Genomic DNA, 21988 nt, shown 5'->3' with positions numbered 1-21988 from the left:
CCCCCCAAAATCACACACAGCAGCTGTTAAATAAATTTTAATGCAAATTATTAGTGAATATTATTAATGAGGGGGGGCCTGCCGGGGGGGCTGTGTGTCCCCCCCCGGGTTAGAGGTGAGGGAAAGCAGAGCTGGGGGGGGGGGCTCTGTGTCCCCCCCCGGGTTAGACCCTGAGCACCCACCCTGTGGTGGGGGGGGAAAAGAAACCCCCCCCCTTTTTTTGGAGTTTAGCCCTGAGCCCACCCCCCAGCACGGGGAGGGGCAGAAATTCCAGTTTCTCCCCAAAAACAGAAGCCAGGAGCCCTCACCCCCCCAAACAAGGGGGGGGTCCATCCCCACATCCCCCCCTAAGTGCTGGGGGTCACACCCGGGACTGGAGGGCTCTGGGGGGGTCACGCTGGGGGGGTCCTGGGCTGCTGCTGCCGCTGCTGGAGGAGCTGGAGTGGGGAGGTTTTGGGGGGCCCCCCCGGCCCTTCAGGGTGCCGAGCCGGGCATCGAGGGACAGAGTGCGGGGTCGGCCCCGCCGGGGGGGGCTGGGGCTGCGCAGGGGGGGCCCCTCAAACAGTGACAGCCACGGGGGGGGGCCCGGAGCACGGGGAGCCCCCCCGTGCCGTGTCAGGATGTCGGTCACCGCCGCGATGTCATCCGAGGGGTCAATAGCTGCGGGGGGGGGACAGGGGGGTCATGGCAGGTCCCCAAAATCCCCCCTGGACACCCCAAATGTCCCCCCCCCCCTTTACACCCCACTCCCCATGGATTCCCCTCACATTCAGTGGGGGGGGATTGGGGGTCCCTTCACTCCCCCCCCGCCATCCCCACGGCCATCCTGGGGGTGCTGTGGCAGTGTGGGGGGGCTGTCCCCGTGTCCCCCCCCTGTCACCTGTCGCTGTAGTAGGAGCTGAGCAGTGCCCGGATCTCGGCTGAGACATTCTCCTGCAGCAGGAGCCCCTCGGCCGGGGGGGTCCCGGGGGGGCCCGGCGGGGCTGGGGGGGTGTGGGAGGGGCGTGGCAGAGCAGAAAGAAATGGGAGGGGGACAGAGGGGGTGACACAGAGAGGGGGGACAGTGAGAAAAGCAGTGTTAGGGAGAGAGCAGAGAGCAGAGAGGGGGAGACAGAGCAGAGCCCCCCCAAACCGCCCCTCCCCGACCCCACTCACCCGTCTGGTGGTACAGAGAGCCCTGGGGGGGCAGCGGGGCCGGGGGGCGGCGCGGGGGGGGCTCCTCGATCCTCATCAGCTCCTCACAGCACTGCTTCCACTGGGCTGTGGGGACAGGGACAATGTGGGGGACACGGGACACAGCCCCCCAGCACCCAGGTGCTCCTGCTGGGATGGGTGTCCCATTGGATGGGGGTGTCACGGGAATGGGGGGGTCTCAGGATTGGGGTCCTGCTGGGTTGGGGGTCCTGGGGTGATGGGGATCCTGTTAGGGTGGGGGTCCCACAGGGATGAGGGGGTCCCACAGGGCTGGGAGGACCCACAGGGATGTGCAGAATCCCACAGGGATGTGCAGGGTCCTGCAGGGGTGTGCAGGGTCCCACAGGGATAATTTGGATTCCCACAAGGATAATTGGGTTTCCCACAGGGATGTGCAGGGTCCCATAGAGATAATTTGGATTCCCACAGTGATGTGCAGGATCACACAAGGATAATTGGGATTCCCACAGTGATGTGCAGGGTCCCACAGGGATAATTTGGATTCCCACAGGGATGTGCAGGGTCCCACAGGGATAATCAGGATTCCCCCAGGTCGGGGTGAGGGATCCCAGGAGTCCTGGCTCACCCAGGTCGTAGAGGTGCTGCCCAAAGGCCTGGAGCCAGCGCTGTGCCTCGGCCGCGCTCTCGGCCAGCAGCGCGTGTGTCACCTCCTCCCCGCCCAGCCGGTTGGTGACAGCCACCCCGGGGGGCTGCCCGCGGCCCCCCGGCTCCACCGCGCGCACCCGCGTGTCCTGCGGCACCGGGACACCCTGAGCCCACCGCCCCAGAGACCCCAGAGACCCCAGAGCACCCCAAAAACCTCGAACCACCTCCAGCCCCGCAGTGTCCCCCTTTCTCCCCATACCCACCATGCCCCCATAGCTTCCATAATCCCACAGTGCCCCCCACAGCCTCTGTGCCCCCAGAGCCCCCAGATCATCCCCTGTGCCCCCTGTGCCCCCAGACCACCCCCTGTGCCCCTTGTGCCCCCAGACCATCCCCTGTGCCCCCCAAAGCCCCCAGACCACTCTCTGTGCCCCCTGTGCCCCCCAAAGCCCCCAGAACCCCCCCTGTGTCCCCGTACCTTGGTGACAGCGATGGTGAGGGTGGGCTCCCGCCCCTCCTCGGCCTCGCCAGCGCTGCTGTAGCAGAGCAGCCCAGGACCCCGCAGGACGCAGAACAGGGGGGGCCCGCTCGGCCCCTCAGCCCCTGGAGCCTGTCCCGAGACCCCCAGAGCCGTCAGCACCCCGGGGTGCCCCCTGATTGAGCACCCATCCCCAGCACATGGATCCCCCCAGCTCCTCTCCCACCAGTCCAGAGCCACTGGTGGGGATGGATGAGACACGGTGGGTTTGTGTCACCACCCATCCCATTCCCATCCCATTCCCATCCCATTCCCATCCCATCCCATTCCCATCCCATTCCCATCCCATTCCCATCCCATTCCCACCTCTGTCCCTTCCCATCTCTGTCCTACCTCTTGTGTCTGTCCTCATTCTTGTTCCCATGCATGTCCCTGTCCCCATCCCATTCCTCTGACCACATCCCATCTTTGTGCCCATCCCTCTCCTGTTCTCATCCTTGTCCTTGTCCCCATTTCTCCATGCATCCCCTGTATCTGTGTCCCCATCTCCATCCTTGTCCATCCCCATCACTGTCCCTGTCCCTGTTCCTGTCCTTGTACCTGTGCCTGTTCCCATGCCTATCCTGACCCCATTCCTGTCCCTGTCTCATCCTTGTCCTTATCCCCATTCCCATTCTCATTCCCTATCCCTATCCCTGTCCCTGTCCCTGTCCCTATCCCTATTCCTGTCCCTGTCCCTGTCCCTGTCCCTATCCCTATCCCTATCCCTGTCCTGGTCCCACCTTTGTCCCTCTCCCACCCTTATCGCCATCCCATCCCATCCCATCCCATCCCATCCCTGTATCCCATCCCATCCCTGTATCCCATCCCATCCCATGCCATCCCATCCCTGTCTCCATTTCCATCCCTGTTCCCACCCCCTTCTCTCACCCCTTTCTCCATCCCCATCCCACTGTTATCCCACCCCATCCTTACATCCCAATCCCACATCCTGATCCCCCCTCACCTGCAGCCGCAGTGTCCCTGTTCCCAGAGGGATGTTAACACACCCCATCCCTCTATCCCACTTTTCTATCCCATTCCCTCTGTCCCATTCCCTGACCTGCAGCCGCAGTGTCCCTGTCGCCGCGGGGGTGTCCATGCAGCTCGGCCTGGCCGCCAGGCGGCAGCACATGCGGCCATAGAGAGGCACCCAGCAGGGGCTCTGCTCTGGGGACACACGGGGACATGGAGGGACCCCCACACCCACCCCAAACCCACCCAGCAGGGGCTCTGCTCTGGGGACACACGGGGACATGGAGGGACCCCCAGGACATAGGGGCACATGGAGGGACCCCCACACCGACCCCAAACCCACCCAGCAGGGCTCTGCTCTGAGGGGACACACAGGGGACATGGAGAGACCCCCACAGCCACCCCAAACCCACCCAGCAGGGGCTCTGCTCTGGGGGGACACGGGGACATGGAGGGACCCCCAGGACATGAGGGGACATGGAGGGACCCCCACACTGACCCCAAACCCACCCAGCTGGGTTCTGCTCTGGGGACACACGGGGACATGGAGGGACCCCCAGGACATGGAGGGACCCCCACACTGACCCCAAACCCACCCAGCTGGGTTCTGCTCTGGGGGGACACGGGGACATGGAGGGACCCCCACAGCGACCCCAAACCCAACCAGTAGGGGGGCTGGGAGGGACCCAAACACTGACCCCAAACCCACCCAGCAGGGGTTCTGCTCTGGGGACACACGGGGACATGGAGGGACCCCCAGGACATGGGGGGACATGGAGGGACCCCCACACTGATCCCAAACCCACCCAGCAGGGTTCTGCTCTGAGGGGACACACGGGGACATGGAGGGACCCCCACACTGACCCCAAACCCACCCAGCAGGGCTCTGCTCTGGGAATGGGACGTATGAGGATCTTGGGAGTTGAGAGGGACCCCCAAACCCCAATAGAAGCCCAGACCCAGCTCCTCCTCTTGGCAGAACCCCCAAACCCCCTTGTCCCCCATTTACCGAGACCCCAGACCCCATCCACACCCTTTGAGCACCCCAAGACCCCCCTCTTCACTGGGTCAGGACCCCCAGACTCCTCCCCATCTGTTCCAGCCCCACTGCTCGAGTTATGGGGTGCCATGGGATGCTGGGAGGAGTTTTGGGGTGATTATAGAGTGTCACCAAATGCCACGGGTGTTGTGGGGTATTGTGAGGCTTTGTGGGGTGTCATGGGGTGTTCTGGGGTTTTTTAGGGTGCCATGGGGTGCCATGGGGTGTTCTGGGGTGCCATGAGCCCCCACTGACCGTCAGCAGCGATGACCAGGTCGTGGGTGCGGAAGCCATCGTGCACCTGCGCCAGGGACAGCGCGGCGTGGGCCAGGAGCTGGAACCGGGGACACCTGGGGACAACGGTGGGGGGCAGGGGGACACCGTGGGGAGATTGAGGGGTCTGGGGGCACAGGGCAGGCACAGAGAACACAGGGGGGACATGGGGCACACACAGGGGAACAGGGGGAACATAGGTGGGCACAGGGCACACACAGGGCACACACAAGGCACACACAGGGGGCACAGGGGGACATGGGGCACACACGGGGGGACACAGGGCACACACAGAGGGACATGGGGCACACACAGCGGGGACAGGGGGACACAGGGCACACACAGGGCACACACAGGGGGGACATGGGGCACACACGGGGTACACACGGGGACACAGGGGGACATGGGGCACACACGGGGGGACACAGGGCACACACAGGGGGACACAGGGGACACAGGGCACACACAGGGGGACACAGGGCGCACACAGGGCACACACAGGGCACACACAGTGCACACACAGAGAGACACAAGGCACACACAGGGGACATGGGGCACACACAGAGGGACACAAGTCACACACAAGTCACACACAGAGGGACACGGGGCACACACAGGACACACACAGGGGGACACAAGTCACACACAGGGGGACACAAGTCACACACAGGGCACACACAGGACACACACAGAAGGACACAAGGCACACACAGGGCACACACAGGGGGACATGGGGCACACACAGGGGGACACAAGTCACACACAAGGGACACACACAGAAGGACACAAGTCACACACAAGTCACACACAGGGCACACACAGGGCACACACAGAGGGACACAAGTCACACACAGGGCACACACAGGGGGACACAAGTCACACACAGGGCACACACACAGGACATGGGGCACACACAGGGCACACACAGGGCACACACAGGGCACACACGGGGACACAAGGCACACACAGGACACACACAGAAGGACACAAGTCACACACAGGGGACACACAGAAGGACACAAGTCACACACAAGTCACACACAGTGCACACACAGGGGGACACAAGTCACACACAGGACACACACAGTGACACAGGAGGCACTCACGGCACGCCGGGCGGGGGCAGCAGCAGTGCCCCGGTGCCGCCGGTGCCCGGGGGGCTGCCGGGCCCCCCCTCCATGGCAGCCCGTGCCCGGCGGCCGGAGGAGCGGCCCAGGGACGTGCTCAGACGCGTCGCCAGCTTTTTGGGGGTGCTGCCCTGCGCCCCCGCTCCGGGCAGCCCCGCGCTGTACAGCTCCACCTTCAGCTCGAAATCGGGACCCGCCTCCGAGCTGGGGGCACAGGGGGGTCAGGGTGAGCCGGGCACGTGGGGACACTGTGGGGACACTGCGGGGACACTGCGGGGACAGGGTAAGGGGTCCCAGAGGGGAAGTGGGGGGCATGGGTCCCTCCCAGGGGTCCCCTGGAGCAGGGCCAGGAGAGGGCAGGGGTCCCCAAGAGGGGTTTGGGGGTGGCAGGGGTCCCATGGGGAGGGATCAGGGGTCCCAAGGGGGCGTTTTGGGGTGGACAGGGGTCCTATAGAGAGGTTCAGAGGGTGTCAAGGGGCCCATATGGGGGTGTCAGGGTCCCTGGGAGGGGTGTGGGGGTTGTCAGGGGTCCCATGGGGAGGGATCTGGAGTTCCATGGGGGGGTTTTGGGGTGGGCAGGGGTCCTGTATTAGAGGCTCAGGGGTCCCATGGGGGTATCAAGGGGCCCATATGGGGGTGTCAGGGTCCCTAGAAGGGGTGTGGGGGCTGTCAGGGGTCCCACGGGGGCGTATTGGGGTGGACAGGGGTCGTATAGAGAGGTTCAGGGGTCCCATGGGGAGATATGGGGGTGTCAGGGTCCCTGGGAGGGGTGTGGGGGTGGTCAGGAGTCCCATGGGGAGGGATCAGGGGGGTATCAAGGGGTCCATATGGGGGTGTCAGGGTCCCTAGAAGGGGTGTGGGGGTGGTCAGGGGTCCCATGGGGAGGGATCAGGAGTCCCATGGGGTGGTTTTGGGGTGGTCAGGGGTCGTATAGAGAGGCTCAGGAGTCCCATGGGGAGATATGGGGGTGTCAGGGTCCCTAGAAGGGGTGTGGGGGTTGTCGGGGATCCCATGGGGAGGGATCAGGAGTCCCATGGGGGGGTTTTAGGGTGGTCAGGGGTCGTATAAAGAGGCTCAGGGGTCCCATGGGGGCGTTTTGGGATGGTCAGGGATCCCATGGAGAGGCTCAGGGGGGTGTTCAGGGTCCTTAGAAGGGGTGTGGGGGTTGTCGGGGGTCCCATGGGGAGGATCAGAGGTCCCATGGGGGTGTTTTGGGGTGGTCAGGGGTCCCATAGAGAGGCTCAGAGGGGTGTCAGGGTCCCAGGGAGGGGTGTGGGGTGTCGGGGGTCCCCCCCCTCACAAGAGCACGGCTCCCTCGAAGCAGATGTCGGTGAGGGTCCGGTCCACCAGCACCGTGGGGGTGTCGTGGATCTCAGCCCCCACCTGCAGCAGCAGGAACACGGCGCAGCGGTGCAGCTCTGGTGGGGGGCACTGGGGGTCAGGGGGGTCACAGAGAGCATCACAGGGAAAGGGGGACACCCCCAGCACCCCAACACTCACCCCCCTTGTTCCTAAAGTACTCGGTGTCCTTCCACATCAGCGGGATGCGCAAATCTGCGGAGGGAGGGGAGGGGAGGGCAGGAGGGGGGTGAGACCCCTGAGACACCCCCAGACCTCCCACCCTAAATGCAGACGGTGCAGGAGGGGGGGCAGGAAGAAAGGATGGGGTCCCCCTCCCCAGAACAGCCCAGAACATCCCAGAACCCCCATACCTGAGATGCACACGGTGCCCCGGCACGGCACCCGCTCAACCCCGGGCCCGGCGTCCGAGGGGCTGCAGAGGGATGGGAGGGGGTCAGCAAAGCGCCCCACAGGTTTTGGGGTGCTCCCTACAGGTTTGGGGTGTCCCCTGTTATCACATCCCACAGCTGTGCCCCTCTGGATTTCCCCATTCCCCCCAAATTTCGGGGTGTCCCCTCATTTGGGGTTTTCCCTTAAGCCGTGTCCCCCCCCAGGTTTTGGGGCGTCCCTCACCGTGATGTGACCGATGTCCCCTCAGGTTTTGGGGTGTCCCTCACCGCCACAGACCCCCAGGGTCTCTCATCCCATCCCCTGGGTTTTTTGGGGTGTCCCTCACTGCAGGGTGACCGATATCCCTCCGGATTTTGGGATGTCCCTTATTGTCACACCCCTATGGGATCCTCAAACCCCCTCCCCAGATTTTTGGGGACCCTCCACGAGGTACCCCAACCCCCCCGCGTTTTGGGGTGCCCCTCACCACCCCACTCCAGTTTTGGGGCTCCCCAATTTTGAGCATCCCTTGGGGTAGCCTATCCCCTCCCCTATAATTTTTGGGGTCTCTCACCGCCTGGCCCCCCTCAGCCGGGCTTCCTGGCGCCGCTGCAGCTCTCCCCCCGCCGCGACCACCCTGGCATCGCACAGCACCAGGGTCTTGGTGGTCTCCAGAGCCTGCTCGGGGCGGCTGCAGGCGGGGAGAAGCCGCCGAGCCCCCTCCCGCACCCGCAGTGCCCGCTCCAGAGCCCGCTGCAGCTCTGGTTCCTGGGAATGAGGAAATTTGGGGGTTCAGGGGGACCCCAAAATCTCTCCCACCCCCACAGCACCCACTGCAGTTCTGGTTGATGGGAATGGGCACATTTGGGGGTTTAAGGGGTCCCCAAAAGCCCTCTCGGACCCACATCAGGGGTTTTTGGGGATTTTGTGAAAATTCTGAGGGGATTTTGGGGCTGATTTTGTGGGAATTTTGTGCGCCCCCACTGCAGCTCCGGTTCCTGGGAGTGGGAAACATTTGGGGGGTTAGGGGGTCCCAAAAACACTTCCTGCACCCACTGCAGCTGTTTCCTGGGAACGGGCACATTTGGGGGACTGGGGGGTCCCCAGAGCCCCTCCCGCACCTGCAGCAGCTCAGGCTCCTCCCACATTTGGGGTTTAGGGGGAAATGTGGGGTTGGGGAACCTGCCAGGCATTGGGGACCCCCGACCCACGCTCCCCCCGGGGGTCCCAGCCATGCACAGGCGGTGCCAGCATGGGGAGGGGTCCCCACACTGGTTGGGGGGTCCCAGCCCTGCCCTGATGGGGTCCCAGCTGCACCCACACATCGTGCACCCCACAGATGTACCAGACGCCCCACAAACACAAATGGGGCACCCCACAGATTTATCAGGAACCCCACGGGCACATCCTGTACCCCGCGGGGAATCCGTGAACCCCAAAACCAGGCCGTGAACCCCAAAACCAGGCCGTGAACCCCACAAACTCATCATGGAGCCCACGGCAGAGCCACGCACCCCACAGATCCATCGTGCACCCCATAAGTTAACCAGGCACCCCACGAATTATTCCTGCACCCCACAAACACGCTGTGCACCCCATAAGGGAACCATGGACCCCACAGATCCATCCTGCACCCCACAAACACGCTGTGCACCCCAGAGGGAGGGCATGCACCCCACAAACTCATCCAGCATCCCCTAGGGGAACCACGCACCCCACAAATTCATCCAGCATCCCCTAGGGGAACCACGCACCCCACAGATCCATCCTGCACCCCACAGATCCATCCTGCACCCCACGGGGGAACCACGCACCTCACAGATTTACCGTGCACCCCAAAACCACATCCCGCACCCCACAGACCCATCCTGCACCCCACAGATTTACCACAACCCCCCAAACTCACCCTGCACCCCACGGATACCCCACAGAGCCACGGCGCACCCCACAAACCCCCCCAGATTCACCAAGCACCCCCGACACCCCAAATTTCCCAGCACACAGCCCCACAGGGACCTCCCCCAGCCCCCCAACTCCTTCCCGGTACCTCCTGCTCCTCCATCCCGATCCTGATCCCGATCCCGATCCCGCCCCTGTCCCCCCCCCCCTCCAGTGACGTCATCACCTATAAATAACCCCCCGCTGGAAACAGGGGGAGCGGGAGCCCCCCCCAAAATCCTCCCCCCCCCTCCTCTCGTGGTTTTGGGGGGCTCCCGAAGGGGTGAATCCCTTGGGATGAGGAGCACATTCCATCTTCTCGGGAACCCCTGGATCTCCGGTTTCCCGAGGTCTGGGGGGGCCCCCAGGGGATCCCGGAATTTGGAATCAGGGATTTGGGCGGGGGGGGGGTCCCCCAAAATCCAAAATTCCCACCTGGATGCTGGCGGCGATCTGGCGGATGTAGAGCATGTTGAGATCCTCCAGGATCCGCAGCCGGCGGCCCCCCCCCACCTCCATCGGGACCCCCGGGACCCCCCCCGCTATTTTGGGGGGTCCCCCCAAAGCCCCCCAAGGGGGTCCCGCCGCATCCAGCGCTGGGGTGTAGTGGGGACCCCCCCCCACACCGAGGTGGCTGCGGGGAGAAAACGGGCTTTGGATGTTTGGATGGGCCCCCCTCCGGGAATTCGGGGGGTCCCTCACGTGTTTGGGCCCCTCCCTGGAATCTGGGGGGGGGGTGTCCACGTTGTTTGCCCTCCCCAAATCGCCGCCCCCTCCCCGAGAACAAGGGGGGGACTGTGCGGGAAAGGGCAGCGGGGGCGGCGGGGAGCGGGGGCTGGGATGGGCTGGGATCGGTTTGGGGTGCACGGAGGGGAAGATTTGGGGTGCGGGGAGAGGATATGGGGGGCGGGTAAGGGAAGAGATGGGGTGCGGGGTTTGGGGTGCAGGGGACAAGGTGGGGTACAAAGGATGGGGGTGCGGGGACAGGATGGGGGGCAGGGATGGGATGAGGGGGGTAGAATGGGGTGCAGGGTCTGGGGACACGATGGGGCAGGGTTTGGGGTGTAGGGTTTGGGGTGCAGGGTTTGGGATGCAGGGTTTGGGGTGCAGAGATTGGGGCGCAAGGTTTGGGGTGCAGAAATTGGGATGCAGGGTTTGGGGTGCAGGGTTTGGGGTGAAGGGTTTGGGGTGCAAGGTTTGGGGTGTAGGGTTTGGGTTGTAGGGCACAAAAGAAGATTGTTGGGGTGGAGAAAACGGGGTGCAGAAGACAAGATGGAGTGTGGGGATGGGAAAAGAGGGGCAGGGAAGGGATTAGGGTGCAGATGGGGAGCAGGGTTTGGGGTTCAGCCAGGATAAGGGGTGCAGGGAAGGGGAGAGCAGCTGGGGGGCGGGGAGGGGGTACATGGGGAGGGTGGGGTGCAGGGGAAGGGGTTTCAAACTTGGGGTGCAGGGGACGGGGGACAGGACAAGGAGCGCAGGCACTGAACGGGGTGCAAGGTTCGCGGTGCGGGGGTGGGACGAGGGGTGCTCGGGGTCAAGGTGCAGAGCCTGGGGGTGCCGAGAACGGGAAAAGGGGTGCGGGGAGGGGGGCACACCACGGCCCGGGGGTGCGGAACGGGGCTCCGCGAACGGCACTGGAGGAGGGGGTGGGGGAGGCGTGGGAGGAGGAGGAGGACGCGGGGTCCCGTGCGGGGGAGACGGGGAACGGAGTCCCGGTAGAGACGGACACCGGGACCCCTTCTCCCCCCACACCCCCTCCCCGCTCCCCGCTCCCCGTTCAGCGCTGCCCCCCATTCCCGGTACCTCCGGCCGCTCCCGCTCCGCCGCGATCGCGCACAGGAAGCGGCGGCCGCCCCCGCCCCACGTCCCGCCCCGTGTCCCCCATTCCCCGTGTCCCCCCCTCCCTTCTCCCAGGAGCCGCCTCCGTGTCCCCCCCGCCCCCCCCCGCGGGGCTCCGGGACACCGGGAATGGGCGGGGGGCGCCCCCTGCTGGGGGAAAAGCGAGGTGCGAGGGGGTCGAGACCCTCCCGGGGGTACCGGGACTGTCCGAACCGAACCGGAGCCCCCGTGGGCAGCTGGTACCGGGGGGCTGGGACGGCCCCGCGGGCACTAAATCCACCCTGAGTGAACCGAGAGTCCTCGGGATGCACCGAGACCTCCCCAAGGAGCACCAGGATGCCCTCAAGTGCCCCGGGATGACCCCCGAGTGCACCGAGAGCCCCCCAAGTGTCCCCCAAGTGTCCCCCAAGCGCAGTTGGTACTGAAAGACGGGGACACCCCTGTATCCACCGGGACCTCCACAAGCGCACCAAGGGTCCCCAAAATGCATCAGATCCACCCCAGGATGCACCAGAGCCCCCCTGAATGCACCGGGACCCCCAAATATGCATCAAGCTCCCCAATGACACCGGGGCCCCCCGAGTGTGGGGGATCAGGTGGACTGGGACCCCCCCGTACACCAGGAACCGTCAGTGGGCAGCTGGGACTGGGTGAACTGGAACTGCCGAATGCACCAAGAACCTCACAGCGCCCTGGGAACCCCCAAAACGGAGCTGGTTTGGGGTGAACTGGGACCCCCTGTGGGAACCCCCAAAACGGAGCTGGTTTGGGGTGAACTGGGACCCCCTGTGGGAACCCCCAAAACGGAGCTGGTTTGGGGTGAACTGGGACCCCCTGTGGGAACCCCCAAAACGGAGCTGGTTTGGGGTGAACCGGGACCCCCTGTATCCACCAAGAGCCCCTCCATCCCCGAGCACTGGGACCCCCACAAAGATGCCACCCACACGCACTGGACCCTCCAAACTCAGCTGGTTTGGGATGGACCAGGACCCCCAGACCCACCAGGACCCCCCAAGTGTCCCTTGTCTCCTGTGTCCCGTGTGCCACCTGCTCGCTCCCCCTCCCCGGCACCGCCACCCCCACCTGCGGGACGCCCCAGTCCTCCTGTCCCGACCCCCCCCGTCCCTCCCAGTCCCTCCCAGTCCCTCCCAGTCCCCCCCCCTCCCCGTCGGGTGCCGGGGGCGCGGGCGCTTCCCGCTATGCCGGATCCCTCCGGAATTCCCGGCTGGGCCGGGGCAGCGGGACAGCCCGGAGAGCCCGGGGGGCAGGGAGAGGCTGCGGCCGCCCCCGTGGCCTCGTGCCCGGGCTGGTCCCGCTGTTCCTTCCCGGTGCTCCCGTACCTGCGAGGCCGGGGCCGGGGGGCAGCAGCAGCCCCGGCGCAATTCCATGTCCAGCGCTGAGCCCCGCGCCACCGTGGCGCGGCTGCGCTCGTCCCGCCGGAACATGGGCGGGGGTCCCGGGGGTCCCGAGAGGTCCCGAGGTCCCGGCGGTCCGGGGGTTCTGGGGGTTCCGGTGCTCCGGGATGGGGGGGATCAAGGGAGTCCCGGCGTTCGGGGCGTTGCCGGAGCTCGCCCGGGCTCCGGCGCACCTGGGACAGGTGGGACACCCGGGATGGACGCACGGGGAGATGCCGGGGTCGCCTCTCCCGGCCCCGCACAGCTCCGGGACCCGCGGCGGGGGGGGCGGCGGCGCCGATCGGTGCTGGCGGCTCCTGGCACGGGCGGGACAATGGCCCGGGGCAGCGGCAGCTGCGGGCGGGGGGTGTCTCTGTGTGTGTCGGGGTGTGACATCTGTGAGCGTGTGACATCTCTGTGTGTGTGCGACACGGGAGGGCACGCAGCTGTCACCCCTCTGGAGATGTGCCAGTGCCACCTCCTGCTCAGGCGGTGCCACCTGGAGAGGTGACACACGGCCAGGGGACCTGTCCCAAGGCTTAGACCCTCCGTGGGGAGCAGCTCTGCCTCGTGCTGAGCTTGTCCTGCCCTGGGTTCCATCCTGACACCGCGGGGAGGGATTTGTGGGGCTGGATGGGGTTTTTTTGTGGATGGATGCGTGGGATCTCCTCTCAGATGAGACATTTGTGGTATATTTAAGGTATTTGGGTGGGCATTTGAGGGTTTTGTGAGGATATTTGGGTTCTTTGTGTGGATTGATGAAGTCCTCTCTCAGTCTTCTCCCTGGACAAACCAGACCCAGCTCCCTCAGCTTGACAAGTGCTCCACACCCCAAATCACCCCCATGGCCTCCTCTGGACCCTCTCCAAGAGCTCCAGATCTCTCTGGTCCCGACACAGCGCTCCAGATGTGCCTCACCTGGGCAGGGCAGAGGGGCAGGATCACCCCCTGACCTGCTGGCACTGCTCTTCCCCGTGTCCCCCGGGATTCCCTCGCCCCTCAGGACCCACGGCTGGACAGGAACTGCCCCCCAGGATGGCACAGCTCATACCTGAGCTCACACCTGTGTGTTCACACTGTATTTTCACACACACCTGCACAGTTCACACCTGAGCTCACACATCTGCCCCGGGCGGCCCAAAAGCACCCGCAGCGCCAGTTTCCCATCGGACCGCTGCACAACTTGCCCACTTCAAAGATGGCAGCGGCAGCGTCACCCGCCCCCGATAACGGACGGAAGCGGGTCCGGGCGGAAGCGAGTTTGGGCGGAAGTGGGTCCGTCCCGAATTGGGTCCCCCTCAGCCGGATGCGCAGGGCCTGGCGGCGCAGCGGGATGGAGGCCGGCGGCCACGGTGAGAGGGCGCGGGGCCGGGGAGGGTCCGTGGGGACTGCGGGGTCGTTCCCCGGCAGGGCAGGGCCCGCGGGGAGCCCTCGCTGATCCTGTATCCCCCCTCACAGGGCCGGAGGCCGAGGCGGGCGGCCATGGCGGCCACAAGAAGAAGCACAAGAAGCACAAGAAGAAGCACAAGAAGCGGCACCACCACGAGGCGGGGCCGCCCGCGGGTCCCGAACTCCCTCGGCAGCCCCGGCTGCGGCTCCGGATTAAGCTGGGAGGGCAGATCCTGGGCACCAAGAGGTGAGGAGGGAGCTGGGGGGCAGATCCTGGGCACCAAAACGTGGGAGGAGGAGGTGGGAGGCTGGGCCGGGCCTGTTTCCATGTGTCCCCCTAATCGGGACCCAGCCCAGCCCGGCCTCACCAGCGTCCCGAACTCCTCTCTCTTCCCCTACAGCGTCCCCACGTTCACGGTGGTCCCCGAAGGGACGCACTCGCCATCCCCCTCCCCACTGCTGGCAGGGGACGAGGAGGAGCCCAGCGAGGGGGTCCCCATCGAGCAGTACCGGGCCTGGCTGGGTGAGCAGGGGGCGGCTCATGGGGGGCTCAGAGGGGAGGGGCTGTGGGGAGGGCAGGGGGAAGCTCTGAGGGGGAACGGGGGTGCTCAGAGTGAGGGCTGTGTGGGGAGGGGGTGCTCTGGACCCCCCGTGACTGTTCCCATCCCGGCCCCCCCAGATGAAGACAGCAACCTGGCCCCCTCCCCACTGCCCGAGCTGGATCCTGAGAGCTGCTTCCCTCCCCGTGAGGAGGGGGAGGAGGAAGAAGAGGAAGAGGAGGAAGAAGAGGAGGAGGAGGAGCGGCGCTGGCTGGCGGCCCTCGAGAGGGGGGAGCTGGATGACAACGGTGACATCAAGAGGGAGGTGGATGAGTCCCTCCTGACAGCCCGGCAGGTCAGGGGGCATGGAGGGACTGGGGGCAAGGCTGAGGGGGCTCTGAGGGCTGCTGGTGCCAGTCTGGGGAGGGGCTGGGGGGGTTTAGAGACTCTGGGATGCTCAGGGAGCTGGGCTGATGAGTGTCTGGGGAGCCTCATAACCCCTGGGGCATGACTGAGGAGATCTGGAAGGGCTGCAGGCATCACAGAACCGCTGTGGGGCTGAGCTGGAACCCTTGGGGAGCCCTGGAACGGGTGGAGAGGCAGTTTGGAGGCCTGGGGTGACCTGCATGGATCTCCCAGACCACTCTGACACCTCACCGTGCCCCCTCAGCGTGCGCTGCTGCACAAGCAGCAGAGCCAGCCCCTGCTGCAGCTGCCCATGGGCGCCAAGGCCAAGGAGGTGACGGAGGAGATGCGGGAGAAGCGGGAGGAGCGGGCGCGGCGCCGGCGGCTCCAGGCCGCCCGCAAGGCCGAGGAGAGCAAGAACCAAACCATCGAGCGCCTGACGCGCACGCACAAGGCCAAGGTGAGGGCCCTGCGCGAGCGCCGCGCCCGCCCCGCGGCCTGCCCCGTCGTGCACTACCGCAGCGCCGCCGACGGCATCACCGTGTCCTTCCCCGTGGGGCTGCCGCTGCCGCTGCCCCCCGCCACCGCCCCGCCCGTGCCCCCCGCCCAGCCCTGCGCCGTGCCCGGCTGCCACAACCCCAAGCGCTACAGCTGCGCCCGCACCGGGCGCCCGCTCTGCAGCCTGGGCTGCTACCAGCGCAACCTGCAGCTGCTGCAGAGCCCGGGGTGACCCCCCCTGAGGGGGCTGCGGGGGGCTACGGACCCTATATGGGGGCTACGGATGCTTTGCCGTGGATACAGAGGGCCAGATCACCGGGCCTTATGGATATAGGTAGTTCCAGAGGTATCTGGATTATTCACATGGATACAGAGGGCAGGAAGAGGAACCTGTAGATCTCCAGCGTGGACTTGAAAGCTGTGGGGGAGCTCCAGACCTCCCACACAGACCCACAAGGCCAGAACAGGGGGCTTCAAACCCTCTGCCGTGGACACAGAGGCTCTGGCCACTCCACATGAACACAAGGGACCAGGACAGCTGCAGTTTCTCATGCACACAGTGAGCTCTGGCTCCTCCAAATGGATATGAACAGCCTGCAGAGGATGTGGAGCTTCAGAGGGCTCCAGCCTCTCCACCATGGTGGACACAGAGGGTTGGGGACCCCGGCAGGGACTGAGGGTGGTCCTGAGGGGATGAAGGAAAGGGCGGGTCCTGGTGTTGAAGAACTGAATAAAGGCTGTTTTTGAAGGAACCGTGTGTGGGCCTGCTGGGATGGGGAGGCAGTCCGACACCCCCGGAGCGCTGTGGTAAAGTCCGACACTCCCAGAAGCACCATGGTACAGACCGCTCTCCCCCGGCAGTGCTGTGGAACAGTCCGACTCTCCCCCCCTCCCCGTGCGTTGTGGTCCGTCCCGCGGTCGTGGCTCGGACAGCGCATATTGGCTCTGCCCAGCTGAGAATGGCGGCGTTGATAGGTCAGACGCTTTGCCAATCAAACGGACGAAGGGCTGCCAATTGGCCGCGCTGAGCCCAGTGCCCGCCCCTGGGCGGACCGGGGGCCGCGCCCTCCGTCGAGCTCGGGGCCGGGCCGCCATTGGCGAGAGCCGCTGTCAGTCAGGGCCTGGGGGCGGTGCTCCTTCTCCGGTTGGTCGCTGAGGCCGCCAATCACCGGGGGGGACGGGGCTCGGCTCCTTTGTCTCTGTTGTTGGGCGTGAGGCTCAGGCAGATGGCGAGCGATTGGCTGCAGCCGAGCGGCGGTGCCGGCGCCAATTGGCTGTCGGCCGCAGAGCGCCCGCTGATTGGTCGACGGTGGCCGTGGGGGCGGGATTTCGGGCCGGGCGTGATGGCGGCGACGACGGCCCCGGCCCGGGCGGCGGCGGCCGCGGGGGCCGCGATGGCGGCGGCGGCGGCGACGGGGCGGCGGCGGCTGCTGCGGGCGGCGGGGGCCGCGGCCGGGCGGGCGCGGGGCTGCGGCGGGCTTTAGGCGGCGGCGCCATGGAGCGGCCCGGGAGCGCCGAGGGGGCCTGGGCCGCGCTGCTGGGCCGGCAGCACCCGCAGGTACCGGGCGGGCCGGGGCGGGGGGGCCGCGCGCGGGGCCGCGGTGACGGTGCGGCCGTGCCCGCAGGCCCGGGAGTTCTGCCCGGGGGTGAACAACCGGCCCTACGTGTGCGAGACCGGGCACTGCTGCGGGGAGAGCGGCTGCTGCACCTACTACTACGAGCTGTGGTGTGAGTTCGGGGGGATCCGGGGAGAACGGAGGGGATCGGGGATCCTGGGCGGGTTGATGGCTTCGGGACGGTCCTGCGACTCGGGGAGGTCAGGGGATATGTCGGGGCTGAGGGTTCCGTGTTAGTGTGGGGGACAGGGACGGAGGGCTCCGAGGACAATTGGGGCCTCTGGAGCGGTCCTGTGGCTCACGGGGCCTGCGGGCTCCGAGCTGCAGCATTGGAAGAGCTGGGACCCCGCGGGGGACTGAGGGTTCTGGGGGCTGCAGCCGGATCCCCCGTGGGAATGGGGGTTCTATGTGAGGGTGACCCCCCGTTCCCGCAGGGTTCTGGCTGCTCTGGACCATCCTGATCCTGCTGAGCTGCTGCTGCGCGTTCCGGCACCGCCGGGCCAAGCTGCGCCTGCAGCAGCAGCAGCGGCAGCGTGAGATCAACCTCATCGCCTACCATGGTGCCTGCCACTACCCGCCCTCCTCGGGGGACCTCCGTGAGTGAAGGGCTTCTGAATTTCCCCTGTACACCCGCAAACCCAACCCCTGCCAGCATCACTCCCCTCCATGGGGGACTTCAGTGAATCAGGACCCTCAGCACCCTACGTATGTCGCCCCCAGCCCATTGTCCCCCGCTACCTTCACAGGGGATCTCAGTGAGTCAGGACCCCCCGTGCCATCCCCCAATATCCTGGATCTCCTGTCCCTGCCCTATAGTTCCCCATGTACACCCCCAACCCCACATCCCCACCCTTGCCCTGGGCTGTGCTCTCCAGCTCCATCCCCCAAATCCCCCTGAGCCCCACAGACCCCCAGCTCTGCCCTGTGCCAAGCTGTGCCCTCCCCCTCCATCCTCTGGGGGCCATTTCCTGGTGACCCTCCCGTGTCCCAGGTGTCCCTCTGACCCTGTCTCTTCCCCCCCAGGGCTGCTGGCCTCCTTCAAGCTCCCGGCGTACGAGGAAGTGGCGCAGCGCCCCGGGACGCCGCCGCCGCCCTACAGCCCCGGGAGCCCCTCGCTGTCCCCCGGCTCCTCTGGGGGCTGCAGCTCCTGCTCCTGCGGCTGCTCCTGCGCCTCCTCCCCCAGCAGCTCCTCGCTCTCGGCACCAGGCACCGACGAGACGGACCCGGAGCCAGGCCCGGGCCCGGGGGGTGGCAGTGCCAGCCGTGACGGTGGCTCCAGCAGCACCGGCACTGGTGCCAGCTGGGACCTGCCCCTGCCCGAGGAGCTGCCGGCCTGCAGAGATCCCCCCAAAGTCCCCCTGGACTTCTGTGAGGCTGAGGGCCGCCCCTGCTCCGACACCGAGGGGGGTGAGGGTGGGGGAGGCGGAGCAGTGCCAGGGGATTGCTCCGGGCGGCACCGGCGGCTCACAGGGGATTCGGGCATTGAGGTGGGCCGTGGCCTAGAGGAGGAAGAGGGTGAGCCTGAGGGCTGTGGGGGACCGGGGGGTGGTGGGGGGCCCGGCTCACCTGTGCTGCCTGTCTGAGCGCCACCCAGGACCCCCAAGTGGGGTCTGGACTCATCACGGAGCCTCTGGGGGCCCCTCGCCCCAGCTGACACCCACCCTGCAGTGTGGTGGGGTCCTGCTGGAGCCCCCTCCCCTCCAAACTGCTTCTGGGACCTCCCCTGTGATCCTGATGCTGCTGCCTATGGGGACCCCATTGCCTGGGGGGTGCCTGAGACCATGGGGGTGGGTGGTCCCGGCACATTCTCTCACCATTAAAGAGATGTGAAAGTACCATCGCCCCTTGTGATGGGTGCACTGGGCTGGGTGGCAACCCCTGACTCCACAGGGAGGGGGAAAAACATCCCCCCCATGGCACAGGGGGCATCAGCCTGAGCTGGGGTCAGCAAAGGCAACGCTGTGACACCGACACGGGTGGCGAGAGGCCATAGTCGTGGAGGTTTATTGCAGGGGAGGCAGGGGGGCTCTGACAAAGCCTCCCACCTCCTCCCCTGGCCCTGAGCACGCCAGACAGGCAGGGGACACAGGGACTCCCCACATTAATAGTCCTCAGCCATGGCCAGCACGACGAGCGCGGACCAGCCGGCAAAGGGGTGACAGCCCTGCCCGGTGCCGTCACTGTCCCGATAGTGCTCCCACAGGAAGCCGGTGGCCTCGTACTGCTGGAACACATTGGCCACGAGGTTGTGGCGCAGCTCCCGGTACAGCTCGGCCGCACGCTCCCGGTGCGGCCCCGCCGCCTGCGCGTAGCCGTGCAGCGCCCGCAGCGCCAGGAAGTTGATGTTGACCCAGATGGAGCCGCGCCAGTACGGGGGGTCGTGCTCGGTGTTGCGGCGCAGGTACCAGGGGCTGTCGCGGGCCAGCGAGCGCAGCCCGAAGGGAGTCCAGAGCTGCTTCTCGCTGCGCATGGAGCCCAGGAGCGCTGGCAGCCGCGGGGAGTCCGCTCGGAGCAGCTGCAGCAGCAGCGGGAACAGGCTCACGTAGCCCAAAGCGCCCACAAACTGCGGCCGCGGCGCCTCCCGCACCTCCCGCCGCAGCTGCGGGGCCGGCGGGGGCCTGCCGGGCACGGGGGCTGCACGGTGCCAGCGCAGAGCCACGGCCGCGCTGTGATTGCCAAAGTCAGCAAAGGTGCCCAGCTCAGGTGCCCAGTGCAGCCGGTCCAGCAGGTCGTTGTCGCTCAGGGCCGCGGCCATGTCACGATAGTGCGCGAGGGGCTCGCCCAGGCGCTCAGCCAGCGCCGCCAGCACGCGGGCGCCCAGCGCCATCCAGCAGCGCAGGTCCAGGTGCCGCTCCTCTGCAGACGGGTGGGAGGCACGGGGGTAATCGTCCAGCCCCGACGACAGAGTCCTGGGGTTCAGGAAGCGCTCCAGGTCGGTGTCGCGGCCACGCCAGCGGAAGGTGAAGGGCTCGGGGCCGGCCTGGGTGCGGTTCAGCCACTCAAACCAGGCACGCAGGCGCGGGAAGATGCGGCGCAGGTAGGGCAGGGGCGCGTCGGGCAGCAGCCGCTCCAGCGCCAGCAGCAGCGTCGGGGGGTTCGCTGTCTCGCTGTGCTGCAGCACAAACTCGGGGGGCACCCGGGCCCGCGCCTCATCCCCCAGGATCTGCTCCCGCGGGATCCAGCCGTCGGCATTGAGGAGGTCGAGCCAATGAGCGAGGATGTCGCGGGCCAGCGCGGGGTCCCAGCGGCTCAGCAGCAGCAGGTGGAATCCCTCATCCCACAGGAAGCCACGTGGGAAGCAGGAGCGCGAGGGCACGGCCGTGAACAGCATGGACTCGATGCCGGGCACTGCCTGTTCCCGATGCTCCGAGCGCAGCAGGGAGTGGCCGTGGAAGAAGCCGATCCCACCCAGCATCTCGCTGAGCGCAGCCTGGGCGAAGCGACGCTGTGGGAGGGACACCCCACGTGCCCCCAGCCCAAAGGTGTCCTCAAAGCGTCGCTCAAAGGTGGCCACGTGCTGGGCCAGCGCCGCGCTCAGTGCTGGCCCCGCCAGCCGCCCGTGCCGCACCCCTGCCGCGCTGCCCGACTCCAGCGTCACCTCCAGCACCGCCGGCGGCTCCAGTGTCACCTGGTGCAGCAGCAGCTGCCCCCGAGGGGTCTCCCCAGGCAGCCCCCCAGTGCTGGACACCCCGAAATAGCGGCGGCGGGGTCGGCCCGGTGGGGAGAACACGGAGCTCTCACGGAGGCTCTGCCGGACCAGATCAGTGAGACGGTGCAGCCCTGGCATCCCCGCGGCCAGGAAGTTGTAACTGGGGGGAACAGGAGATTCGGGGACATAGTGAGCATGGGGTATGGGAGCAGATGGAGGGGGACACAAAGGCTGCAGCCCAGATGCTCACCTGGCATACTTGTGCCCCTCCCCACCCTCCCCGGTGGGGGGCAGGAAGGTGAGGGTGAAGTCCCCGAGCTCCTCCGCCGTCCCTGCCACAGCTGCCAGCCGTGTCCCATTCTCCAGCACCGGCCGCAGCGTCCCCTGCCCATCTGTGGCCACGTAGAAGAAGAGGGACAGGAGAGGGGCCGGGCCCTTGCCCTGGAGAGGAGGAAGAGGAGGATGACAAAAGCTCCCCGGCATCCCAACCCCTCTCCCACTGTCGTCCCCTCACCTCCATCTTCACTGTGACCCGCCAGCTCCAGTCGCCACCGTGGTCCCCTCCCGGCTGCTTCACGAACTCGGTTCTCAGCACCAGCCCCTCATCACGGATCTCCTGCACTCCGAAATTCTCCCCGTCGTGCATCAGCCACCCATATCGCGACACGCCGTTGTTCTGCTCGCTCGTGTGCCGCAAGTTGCCGCCGTGTTGGAGCCACATCAGTCCTGGAGGGGCGGGGAGGTGTCAGGGGCGGCTCTCGTGGAGGGAGCGGGGCCGGACGAGCCCCAGGGCGGGGCAGAGCCCCCCGCGCCCCTCACCGGTCACGACAGCGTGCGGGCTCCGCGTCTTCATCCCGAAGTAGACGTGAGGCCGGTACGTGCCCCAAAAATAGGTGGGTGATGCGAGAGGCCCGGTGGAGCCCGGAGGTACGGCGGGGGGCGCGGGGTGGGGAGTGACGAGGCGGGAGACTTCGCTCCACCGGTTCCATTCGGCCACCGCCGCCGCCAGACCCAGCGCCAGCGCTGCCGCCGCCGCTGTAAGCACCAGCACGGTCCGGACCCGCCCGGATCCTCGCGGTGTTTTTTGCTGTTGCCGCAGTTTCGGGTCCCGGTCCCGGAGCCGCTCCCGGGGCCGTTCCCGGGGTCCATCCCCGCCGCGCCGCCGCCGCTCGCCCGCCATCAGGGCTGTCGCGCTCGTGACGTCAGCGCCGCGCCACGTTGGCGAGGCCGATCCCGCGAGCGCCCCCTGGCGGGCGGGA

At 66.7% G+C, this 21988-nt stretch overlaps 4 protein-coding genes across 8 annotated transcripts; 2 read left to right on the top strand and 2 right to left on the bottom strand.

Annotated features, from left to right (window-relative positions):
• Nucleotides 1-24: 24 nt before the first annotated feature.
• On the bottom strand, nucleotides 25-12958 carry RTKN (rhotekin). 5 transcript variants are annotated; one of them, XM_033060974.2, is made up of 13 exons: nucleotides 12580-12660; nucleotides 9836-10034; nucleotides 8037-8230; nucleotides 7444-7505; nucleotides 7232-7285; nucleotides 7032-7149; nucleotides 5711-5935; nucleotides 4587-4681; nucleotides 3381-3487; nucleotides 2279-2410; nucleotides 1781-1946; nucleotides 1156-1260; nucleotides 25-660 (listed from the first exon to the last, which is right to left on the bottom strand). In XM_033060974.2, the coding sequence occupies exons 2-13, from the start codon at nucleotides 9917-9919 to the stop codon at nucleotides 362-364; spliced, it is 1641 nt and encodes a 546-aa protein (XP_032916865.1). In that variant the 5' UTR covers nucleotides 9920-10034; nucleotides 12580-12660; the 3' UTR covers nucleotides 25-361. The 5 variants fall into 5 exon arrangements, with proteins under 5 accessions (XP_032916865.1, XP_032916864.1, XP_032916863.1 ...); XM_033060973.2 differs by lacking the exon at nucleotides 12580-12660 and adding an exon at nucleotides 11204-11248; XM_033060976.1 differs by lacking the exon at nucleotides 9836-10034 and adding an exon at nucleotides 881-983 and having other exon boundaries at nucleotides 568-660; nucleotides 12580-12958.
• Nucleotides 12959-13025: 67 nt separating this feature from the next.
• INO80B (INO80 complex subunit B) lies at nucleotides 13026-16216 on the top strand. Its single transcript, XM_033061315.1, has 5 exons — nucleotides 13026-13985; nucleotides 14092-14269; nucleotides 14424-14545; nucleotides 14702-14916; nucleotides 15232-16216. Exons 1-5 carry the CDS (start codon nucleotides 13832-13834, stop codon nucleotides 15694-15696), a joined length of 1134 nt encoding a protein of 377 aa, XP_032917206.1. The 5' UTR covers nucleotides 13026-13831; the 3' UTR covers nucleotides 15697-16216.
• A 728-nt stretch (nucleotides 16217-16944) lies between these two features.
• On the top strand, nucleotides 16945-18916 carry WBP1 (WW domain binding protein 1). Its single transcript, XM_033061316.2, has 4 exons — nucleotides 16945-17022; nucleotides 17090-17192; nucleotides 17515-17676; nucleotides 18104-18916. Exons 1-4 carry the CDS (start codon nucleotides 16960-16962, stop codon nucleotides 18661-18663), a joined length of 888 nt encoding a protein of 295 aa, XP_032917207.1. The 5' UTR covers nucleotides 16945-16959; the 3' UTR covers nucleotides 18664-18916.
• Nucleotides 18917-19068: 152 nt separating this feature from the next.
• On the bottom strand, nucleotides 19069-21909 carry MOGS (mannosyl-oligosaccharide glucosidase). Its single transcript, XM_033060319.1, has 4 exons — nucleotides 21549-21909; nucleotides 21244-21455; nucleotides 20980-21170; nucleotides 19069-20889 (listed from the first exon to the last, which is right to left on the bottom strand). The coding sequence occupies exons 1-4, from the start codon at nucleotides 21907-21909 to the stop codon at nucleotides 19182-19184; spliced, it is 2472 nt and encodes an 823-aa protein (XP_032916210.1). The 3' UTR covers nucleotides 19069-19181.
• Between the last annotated feature and the right edge of the window lie 79 nt (nucleotides 21910-21988).

This window comes from Catharus ustulatus, chromosome 5 (assembly GCF_009819885.2).
Source record: "Catharus ustulatus isolate bCatUst1 chromosome 5, bCatUst1.pri.v2, whole genome shotgun sequence".
Lineage (NCBI taxonomy): Eukaryota > Metazoa > Chordata > Aves > Passeriformes > Turdidae > Catharus > Catharus ustulatus.
This window is presented reverse-complemented; position numbering and strand designations above follow the sequence as displayed.

What these genes read in the sequence shown, in the direction of transcription:
- RTKN (XM_033060972.2), bottom strand. Translation starts at nt 12,684, where the DNA reads ATGTTCCGGCGGGACGAGCGCAGCCGCGCCACGGTGGCGCGGGGCTCA. An exon ending in CGGCTGAGGGGGGCCAGGCG is followed by an intron (nt 7,506 to 8,036) that starts GTGAGAGACCCC and finishes ATCCCTCTGCAG; the next exon opens with CCCCTCGGACGCCGGGCCCG. An exon ending in CCTGGTCATCGCTGCTGACG is followed by an intron (nt 3,488 to 4,586) that starts GTCAGTGGGGGC and finishes GTGTGTCCCCAG; the next exon opens with AGCAGAGCCCCTGCTGGGTG.
- INO80B (XM_033061315.1), top strand. Translation starts at nt 13,832, where the DNA reads ATGGCAGCGGCAGCGTCACCCGCCCCCGATAACGGACGGAAGCGGGTC. An exon ending in GCAGTACCGGGCCTGGCTGG is followed by an intron (nt 14,546 to 14,701) that starts GTGAGCAGGGGG and finishes CGGCCCCCCCAG; the next exon opens with ATGAAGACAGCAACCTGGCC. An exon ending in CCCTCCTGACAGCCCGGCAG is followed by an intron (nt 14,917 to 15,231) that starts GTCAGGGGGCAT and finishes GTGCCCCCTCAG; the next exon opens with CGTGCGCTGCTGCACAAGCA.
- WBP1 (XM_033061316.2), top strand. Translation starts at nt 16,960, where the DNA reads ATGGAGCGGCCCGGGAGCGCCGAGGGGGCCTGGGCCGCGCTGCTGGGC. An exon ending in CTACTACTACGAGCTGTGGT is followed by an intron (nt 17,193 to 17,514) that starts GTGAGTTCGGGG and finishes CCGTTCCCGCAG; the next exon opens with GGTTCTGGCTGCTCTGGACC. An exon ending in GCCCTCCTCGGGGGACCTCC is followed by an intron (nt 17,677 to 18,103) that starts GTGAGTGAAGGG and finishes CTTCCCCCCCAG; the next exon opens with GGCTGCTGGCCTCCTTCAAG.
- MOGS (XM_033060319.1), bottom strand. Translation starts at nt 21,909, where the DNA reads ATGGCGGGCGAGCGGCGGCGGCGCGGCGGGGATGGACCCCGGGAACGG. An exon ending in CCCGCACGCTGTCGTGACCG is followed by an intron (nt 21,456 to 21,548) that starts GTGAGGGGCGCG and finishes CCGCCCCTCCAG; the next exon opens with GACTGATGTGGCTCCAACAC. An exon ending in GGGTCACAGTGAAGATGGAG is followed by an intron (nt 21,171 to 21,243) that starts GTGAGGGGACGA and finishes CCTCCTCTCCAG; the next exon opens with GGCAAGGGCCCGGCCCCTCT.